The sequence below is a fragment of the Drosophila teissieri genome, chromosome 3R, assembly GCF_016746235.2.
Source record: "Drosophila teissieri strain GT53w chromosome 3R, Prin_Dtei_1.1, whole genome shotgun sequence".
NCBI lineage: Eukaryota > Metazoa > Arthropoda > Insecta > Diptera > Drosophilidae > Drosophila > Drosophila teissieri.
In genome coordinates this window covers 19,382,454-19,391,277 of record NC_053032.1, presented here as the reverse complement: position 1 = coordinate 19,391,277, position 8,824 = coordinate 19,382,454, and the positions used below count along the sequence as shown (strand labels likewise).

The following is an 8,824-nucleotide window of genomic DNA, read 5'->3' as shown; positions in this document are numbered from 1 at the left end:
CGAAAATCCCCCAAATGCGCAACTGAATGTATTAAAAAATCCAGCAGTTCTGCCGAGCTCAAAATCGCGTTTGCAGCGTGCTTACACCAACGCGAGCTGGCTATCGATAACCGATTACTTTTTATCACTAAGCTTTAAGCCACAACTTTTAATCTAGGCTTAAAATGCTTTATATTTATATGCAAATAAGGAGGACTAGACAAGAAAGAAATAATTTTATAAATAGTCTCTGGTGCAACAGTCCTTTATGGTTAGGGTGGCGAACTCTGCTAAGCGAAGTGCAACACGGCTAAGATGGTTTCATTCGCTATTTGAAATAGAGTTATCATCATGAGAATTTTAAAACGTGAAAAGGACTTTAAGTTAATTTTAATCATAAAAATGAGTCTTTTTAAAGAATCTTAAAAGGTGAATCTTCTAGAAAAATATATTTCTTAAATAATTTGGTAAATTATAAACGAAATGCGAAAGTAAGCACGTTTAACCACCTGATATAAAGCTTGCACACAAGCTAGTAATACTAATTGATTTTTGATGATAGGCTAAAATATTTAACCATGCAACGACAGCAATTTAACAATTAGTACATTGTGAGCTTCAACGATATGAACATCCCACTTATGGTTGCCCGGATGTGGGCTTTCGGTGCTCTGGTACACGGATTGACCACAACTCGCCACACAAACATGAAGTGCGTAGTTCAGGATGAATCCTTTGTTGAAGTAAAAGAGTGTCGATTGAAAGTCCTGGGTCGAGGCATTATCGGAGCTAACGTTTACTTGAAATTAAAAAAGCTGCCCGTGAAGACGGTGCAAGTTAATTTCAGTGTGTGGAAAAAATTATCCGGCTACCATCCATATCTATTTAATACCACCGTGGATCTTTGTCACATTATGAAGCACCCGAATCCGTCAAATGTATTCTTCTACTTTTATAGGGAATTGAAGCCCTACTTCAATATTAATCACTCGTGTCCGATTAACGTGAGTTCGCTTCGAAATAGCTCATTTAATGAACTAATAGTTATTTACCCAACAGCACGACTTTATACTGAAGAATTTCGTTTTGAGTGAGAAGATGTTCGCCCGTTTTCCGGTTCCCACTGGTAACTACATGTTTGCTGTAAAAATGATGGCCAACGAAGCTTGGAGAGCAACTATTTTTACGTATATGGATGTTAGCGGTGACAAATTGTAGATTTTGTATTAAAACATGTACGTATTACGTACTACGTAACATGTCTCTTTTAGCAATGACACCTTCCATATTTTATTTCACTGACAAGGTGTTGAGTTTAAGTGCCATTTTAGCAATGACTCAACCCGTTTTATTTCGACCGTTAAAACTGTAGGAATTTAAACAGGTGCTTATAGGTCTGCTTTCGACCTTTTGAAGTATCCCATATTGTATGATATCAATCGGCATTTTACTTTTAAGGTAACAAATGTCTGATTTATCAAAAAAAAAAAAAAAAAACAGCGTATATTATGGTGCTACTTCAGCACTATTTGAGCGCTTTTCAATTATGTGTTTCAGCAAATGCAAAACTTTCATTTTGTAACAAGTAACATACAACATGTTTAGCATCCGGTTGGTGATAAGAATTATAGATACCCTGCTGCTTCTCTGTATATGGTAAGACACTCTGGCCGGGCTAGACAGTCTGTGTGTGAACTTCGCGGGCTAAACAGCCATGATAAAATTATTGCATCCGCTTCTGAAGTGGCTATGCTTCTTCCTAATTGCAATAATCGTAATTCTCTGTCTTAAGACCCAAAAGGCCACAGTTAAATATATGAAAGTAGCGGAAGAGCCCAGAGTTTCGGAAGATACACGATCGGATGACTCAATAGCAGATTTTCTGCCAACTGAAGAAGGTTCAAAAGTGCAGGACGAAGTTCGGCCCGCTTATTTCGTGGAGTCCGCCAAGTGCAAGATCCCGTATGTGAATCCCTTCGACGAAGATGCCATGGCCGTTTTCCGACGCGAGCACTTCGAGACCTGCTCCAACGAAACCGCCCTGGTTACCCCGATCTATGACATCTCTCGACAGCGATATTTGCTAGTCATCAATGAGTCGCTCGCCTCCATCATTCTTAACTCCGATGCGGAGGAGTACAATTGCTATTACCAGGAGATAACGCGGAACCGGGAGCACGACAGCTACGATAAGTAAGGTAATTGACTGATATATTTCTTAGAACTAACTTCCTTATCTCCTAACACTCGTCAGGGTGGAGCGAAAGTACTTTACTCAGAACTACGAGGTGCCGCTGCATGTGCAGGCCCTAATCCTGGCCTGCCATCGTCTTGGCAATGAGTCCGATGTCTTGCAGAGCGATGCGTATAGCCTCATCCAATACAGGCCACCCCCCAAAGGACTCTCACTGGATCCGGCCAAGAGGAAGCCAAGTGTCCTGATGTTCGGCATAGACAGCCTGTCGCGGATCAATTTGCGTAGAACCATGCCAAAGGTGTATAACTACCTAACGAGGGACGGGTGGTTCGAGCAGCAGGGATACAACAAGGTGGGTGTAAGGAACAGGATTAATAACCAAAGACTGAATATTTTATAATGTGTAGATAGGCGACAACACCTTCCCCAACCTGTTGGCCATTTTGGCAGGCTACAATCCTGAGTCGGCCTTGACGAAGGTGTGCAACTGGCACGAGGATGGGTGCCTGGATAGGACACCTTTCATATGGCACTACCTTCGGAATGCCAGCTACCTCACCGCCTACGCTGAGGATGAGAGTGGCATTAATACGTTCAACTATTGCAAACCGGGCTTCCTGGATCAGCCCACCGACTTCTACCTCAGGCCCCTTCAGAAGGCCGTTGAATCGGGCCTGAACGTCTGGAAATGCAGTGACTGCTCAATGAGGTACTGCATCGGACGGCGGATCACGAGCAGCTATGCCTACGACATGGCCAAAGAATTCGCCAATCGTTTCGTGGATGAGCGACCCATTTGGGGTCTGTTCTGGTCGAACAGCTTCAGCCACGACAGCTTTCAGCAGCCCTCGAAAATGGAGGACTATGTGCTGCAGTACCTGCTGGACTTCGAGGCAGATGGTGTGTTCGATCAGAGTATTATGGTGTTCCTCTCGGATCATGGGTCACGCTACGGCAGCATCATGTCCTTGCCCAGTGGATTCCTGGAGTCGCGTCTACCCACGATGTTTATCTATCTGCCGCCCTGGTTCAGGGCTCAGTATCCGGAATACGCCACGGCCCTTGCGCTAAATCAGAATCGGCTCACCTCCAATTACGATCTGCACAACACCCTGAAGCACATCATCGAACTGGGCGGCACTCCAGATGGTCCTTTGCCCAAGGCGGCCGACTGTCCCAAGTGCCAGTCTCTGTTTTATCCCGTCGACGAGACGAGGTCGTGTGAGGACGCCGGAATACCCGAGCACTTCTGCACCTGCGTGCCGTACAAAAGACTGTCGTACGATTGGGCCGATCGCATTGCCCCCAAGGTGATAGGTCGCATCAACGAGTATCTGGCCGAAAGGAATCTGAGTGAGATATGCTCGGAACTGAAGCTCAGCTATATTCACGAGACGGAAATGAAAGTGGAGCTGGACCAGAACTTCCACGACGATGTGCCCCCTACGGAGGTGGGCACCTATCGCACCATGTTCAAGGTGAAGCAGAACTCCGCCGACTTCCGGGCCACCGTACTCTTCAACAATGTCACGGAAACCGTGGAGGTGGTGGTGCCCACTATCAGTCGGCTCGACAGCTACGAGAGTGATTCGACATGTGTGACAGATAAAACTGATAAGATGTATTGCATTTGCAAGTGTGATATCAAAGATGATTAGAATAGATAGGTGTTCACTACGTGTTTCACATTACGTATTCCACACAATGTTTGGAAAAGATTTTACAATTACTTTAAGCTTTTTATTGTTTCCTTTACTTGCATAATAGGCATATGATTATATCGTTGACCGTATTTCATGGATCTCCTTAAAAAACCCCCTTTAAATGTGGAACGTTTCTGTGAATAAACCTATCGGGCTGGCAGCAGAACGTGAAACCCGCACCACTGAGATTCAGATCAGAGTCACATTGGATTTCCTGGCACATGGATCCTGGGTCCGGCCTTTCAGTAGTCCATCCGTCGTTGTAGGTTAGTATTACCCACTTTTGGCCGGAGGAATGGCTGACGATTTTGTACATCCACTCTGGAATGGGGATCTTGTCGCCGTTCAACAAGTACATCGGGGTCATGACACCAGCGTCATTTGCCAAGCTGTGCACTCCCAGTGCCCCGGTGACGACCTGTAGGACATCGAATCCATGCCTAGCCAGAAGTTTTTTCACCCAGAACTCGACCCTCTTCCAGTTGCCGTTGTTGATGCTGGAATACTGAGGAACAACGTTTCGCAACTTGTTAGTCGCCTTCTGCAGCTGATCAAACGAGTAATCGCCGCTCGGTGCGAGGTGACCATGATGGAATGGATTGCTTGATGTTTCCACATATTTTTGCCTTGCACCAAGAACTTGAACAAATCGATCATGGATCCTGGTAACTTGGTAGGCAGCGGCGGCTCTTGCGGTCATCGCTCCATCGGACGTAAACGCTTTAGGTTGACGCTGAGCGGCTTGAAGATAGATTATGAAATCAGATTGCGTTCTTGAATTGAATGTTCTCATTTTACATACAGTGTCTGCTGGGGTAAACCTTGTTGACGGCGAACTGCGCTGCGTAACTTACACTATCGTAACAACTTCGATAGAGCTCCATAAACCTATCCTGTAGCCTGTAACCCACGCGGTACATGGTTTGCGGACATGAGGTATCTGCTACTTGTTCAACAAGGGGCTTTAAAAGGTTTCTGCAGCCGGCTCTGGGAAATGGCCCATTGAAACTACCATTCGACTGACAAACCAACTGAATGGGGGGTGTTCCATCATCGCAGGCCAAATAAATTACACTTCTGGTGGCCACAATATCGGTGGTTAGGATATCAAGGACACCGGTAGTTGTGCTGAAGACTACGTAGTTGGACGTCAAAACGTTCATATCGACATAACACATAGCCCTAGCATTTCCGAAAACTGAAACTTGAAATATAAAGTCACAATTTCTGACCCCAAGCCACTTGGATTACTCACGGAAAATGAGACTTATAAACACCAGAAGAAAATTGGGATCGCGCATTTCAACAGTTTAAGCTTCGATCTAGAACTGAGAATCGCCAAAAGCTTAGAACTGTTTTTATACTTAAGAAGCTTATCACTTCTGGATTTGAATTTGTATATATGCAAATTATGTATTTTTATTGACTCGCAACCCACCTTCATTTAAACTAGTTACTCGGTAAAATGAGCTTCACCACATCTTTTTACTTTCCCAACAGGTTAAGCAGAGTACTCCCATTTCAGTCTGCTTGGTTTTTTAGTGGTTTCCTATCAGTAAATTTCATAGAGTTCAACTTTTTTGATAAGCGGTTGGTATACCACTTGTGTGCTTGTGGTTAATGTAATCTTTATTGTCTAATCAACAAGCAATTTCAATCAATTCATTTATTATTAGTAAGAAGTCGTACAAGTCACTTAGCAAACACCCATCCAGTTGTGACTAACAACGATTATCTTGTACTTCCACTTGGGAATGGGAACATGGTCATTGTTATCATTTGAGTTGTAATGCACTCGAAGAAACCGAAAATAATCCGATGATCGGATTGTTGCGGTGTTCCCTGACTACGTAGTAGTCCTCACAACGTTGCAAGTTCTCAAGTGGCAAAGCTGGCAGTTCCCATAACTGAAAGTAATCTTGTCTATTGATTGCATGTACTAAATTTACTCACAGACACAGCTACTTTAGTGTGATCATCTTCACAGTCGCGGCTTCCAGCTGGAACTGCGGATCGAGATTAGACCTGACCAACCAATGATGCTCATGCTAGAGCTTTCCCAATCTCTCTGGCTCTCAAAAATCCAGACATTCATCAAGCCGCCTCGCAGGTCATCAGTGATAAGCTGCAAGGGTACCTTGCCGTGGGCTTTCCTAGGTTCAAAGGGCGGCTGGTAGGGTGGAACCCCATCCCCATCCCCATCCCCACCCCATCCGAGCTCACCTCTTTCTGCGAGCTCCTTTCAGTCGGTATTATCTGCGCTTATCATCGCGTGGGTTGTTTACCTGCACCAGCGCACGTTTAATAACAAAGGAGTCGTCCTTCCCCTGCCTGCTCGCTTTCCAGCTGCATCCAATGAACTTTATGTGGCTTGCATTTTGTCAGCAGCACTCATAAAAACCTATCTAAAATTGAATCTAAGGTGCAGCAGAGAATAATAAAATATGATTCCGCACTTGAAACCGTTCGTCGGGCGCAATCATTAAGCAGGATATCATCGTGGGTTGGGGCTGAGTTTACGTGACTCAGTGGCAGAATGTTGAAGTTCTGGTAATTTCAAAATTGAATGCAAGCTTCTTTCTTAAGTGACAAACTGTCACTGGAATGCATCGAATGAAATATATTTATTATTATTAAATATATTTAAATTAAAGTGCAAAAGTGGTGGCGTTGCAGCAGTAGGTCCAGCCAGCGGCTGCCACACTCTCCAGAGTCATGGGGCAGGTGATGCTGGTGCAGAAAGCTGGAGCCGGAGGTCGAGTTCTGGCAAAGATGTTGTTCAGAGTGATGAACACGCTGTGCGGCGCATTGGAGGAGGTGCGCACCACCTTGTAGAGCCACAGGGGCATTATGTTCTTGGTGCCGGCGCCCAGGATAATGCGACGCTGGCGATTCCGATTGTCGGCAAGGAACAGATCACCATTGGTCCCGGTCTTGATCCTCAGCGATCCGCCGGCACTGATGAGGGTGCGAATCCACCTCTCGATGGTCTCCCAATTCCGATCGTTGATGCTCTTGAACATGGGCGCCACATTGACGTACTTGAAGGTGGCGCACATCTGGTCTCCATAGAGGTAGTCACCCGATGGCGTCAGATGTCCACGATTGATGACCACATCGCGATCGTTGGGAATATACCTCTGGGCATTGCCGAAGATGGTGCGGAATGCACGGAAAATGTTGCGGGGCAGGAAACTTTGGGTATCGGCCTCGCTGAGCACACCATCCCTGGAGAAATCCGCGCAAGGACGTTGAGGAACTGTAACGTGGAGGAGATATACCCATTGCATTCTATGCTAAGAACCAGAAAGAGTTAGCTTACAGAAGGTCTTGTGGTACACGGAGTGGGTAGTGAACCTGGCCCGAACTCCATTGCGATCGTAGCAGGCGCGGTAGAGCTCCAAACGCCGATTGTTGATGGTATAGCCCACGGAGTACATGGTGGCTGGACAGGAGGTATCCGTAACAGCCATGGCCGTGGCAACCAGTGGTCGCTGGCAGCGCATTGGGAATGGCCTGCTGAAGTTGTTGTGCGTCCGCTGACAGGTCGTCTGGACGATGTCGTTGGGCTGGCAGATCATGTGGAGCACCTCGTTGGTGCGGACCCTCTGCAGGCGCTTCAGCTCGTACTGGCCGGCGGCATTGCGGTTCGTGAAGATCCTATTGGTGCCCTCGATCATTGCCCTGGAGAGCGGGCAGTCCGCCTGGGACAGGAGCACTGGAATGGGAAAGGCATTGTAGAAGGATTCCTTATTGATGTATATACCATTTAGGATATTATGCAGGATATAAGTGAGTAATATTTATGTGTCCTCACCCGATCCCAGTGCAATAGTTACGATTAGCAGCAGTTGTGGCGCTTCCATGTTGCTTGTTGATCAATGAGTTTAGCCACTGGTGCTTATATACCGTTTAGGCCGGCTTTTTTGGCCTAGCCCCATTGTTCTGGCCAGGCTTGTGCGCACGTGTTCGCATTCAGACAACAGACTATTTTTGGCCATAGACATATTTTCCCCACTGGCTTGAATGCATGAGAAAGCGATTTTCTTACTTTTCACTATTCAGGGCGGCTGAGTGCAGCTCAGGCACATTTTCCACTTGGAAAATGCGTAGTAATTGGTGCATATTTCTCCTGACTGCAGGTGAAATTTATTTCAGTAACAAGAACTGGCTTAGAAGGAAATATATACAGTGCATGCCTGGCTAAGCATAGTTGGCCATTAGTGGTGCATATGGATGGGTGTTTTATTGGAAATTTGTTGGCACTATTCCGGGGAAAAGGTGTTGTGGTTAGTTAGCCAGTGATTTCCATAGATGTTTGTGGCTAAAAGCTGGGTTCAGCTTTTACAGAATCCATGCCAGACATGGGCTGCATAATGGCCTTGTTTTATTCGTCTGTCAGTTGTTGTTGTCGTCTGGTCATCGAAAAGCTTGCTGTGCGCAAATGTTTGAGTGTTGGCTAAGTGGCTATGTGTTTTAATGGCCATGTTGCGAAATGGTTAATGCTGGCTAAAGTATGCTATGCTTTTTGTCTGATTTCCGTCCGCCTGGATTTGAAGTGGGCGTAACGCAATTTCCGCTGCTTACGAGCAATTTGGCGCTATTTGGGCACTTTTAATGCATGCTCACAGGGGCGAACCGAATTATGCCATATAAAATTTGTGACTCAGAGTTCTACGCTGCTTGTGTAGAATTGTAATGGTCAATAAAAATGGAAATAAAAGTAAAAGGGGCAAGAGGCAAGTGGCAAGTGGCAAGTGGCAAGAGGCAGCAAAATCAACAAGCCGGCCACAAAACGGGGCATAAATTAAATTGTGCCGCAGTGCAGGATGGATGCATAGAAATGGCCAGAATGTGGGTGCTCTGAATGGGGGGTGGTGCAAGTGCTCGGCCCATTCACAACGCCATTGAGTTGCGTGTTTACAGCACAATTACAACTGTTAGG

At 45.8% G+C, this 8,824-nt stretch overlaps 3 protein-coding genes across 4 annotated transcripts; 1 reads left to right on the top strand and 2 right to left on the bottom strand.

Moving 5' to 3' along the window:
• The first annotated feature begins 1,693 nt into the window (after window positions 1-1,693).
• On the top strand, window positions 1,694-3,973 carry LOC122620399. The gene is made up of 3 exons (XM_043797836.1): window positions 1,694-2,172; window positions 2,234-2,528; window positions 2,584-3,973. The coding sequence occupies exons 1-3, from the start codon at window positions 1,694-1,696 to the stop codon at window positions 3,832-3,834; spliced, it is 2,025 nt and encodes a 674-aa protein (XP_043653771.1). The 3' UTR covers window positions 3,835-3,973.
• LOC122620400 lies at window positions 3,896-5,333 on the bottom strand. Of its 2 annotated transcripts, XM_043797839.1 has the most exons (4): window positions 5,318-5,333; window positions 5,135-5,207; window positions 4,682-5,077; window positions 3,899-4,620 (listed from the first exon to the last, which is right to left on the bottom strand). In XM_043797839.1, the coding sequence occupies exons 2-4, from the start codon at window positions 5,178-5,180 to the stop codon at window positions 3,983-3,985; spliced, it is 1,080 nt and encodes a 359-aa protein (XP_043653774.1). In that variant the 5' UTR covers window positions 5,181-5,207; window positions 5,318-5,333; the 3' UTR covers window positions 3,899-3,982. The 2 variants fall into 2 exon arrangements, with proteins under 2 accessions (XP_043653772.1, XP_043653774.1); XM_043797837.1 differs by lacking the exon at window positions 5,318-5,333 and having other exon boundaries at window positions 3,896-4,620; window positions 4,682-5,083; window positions 5,135-5,206.
• A 1,194-nt stretch (window positions 5,334-6,527) lies between these two features.
• Window positions 6,528-7,745, bottom strand: LOC122618901. Its single transcript, XM_043795496.1, has 3 exons — window positions 7,697-7,745; window positions 7,202-7,597; window positions 6,528-7,138 (listed from the first exon to the last, which is right to left on the bottom strand). The coding sequence occupies exons 1-3, from the start codon at window positions 7,743-7,745 to the stop codon at window positions 6,528-6,530; spliced, it is 1,056 nt and encodes a 351-aa protein (XP_043651431.1).
• Window positions 7,746-8,824: the final 1,079 nt, after the last annotated feature.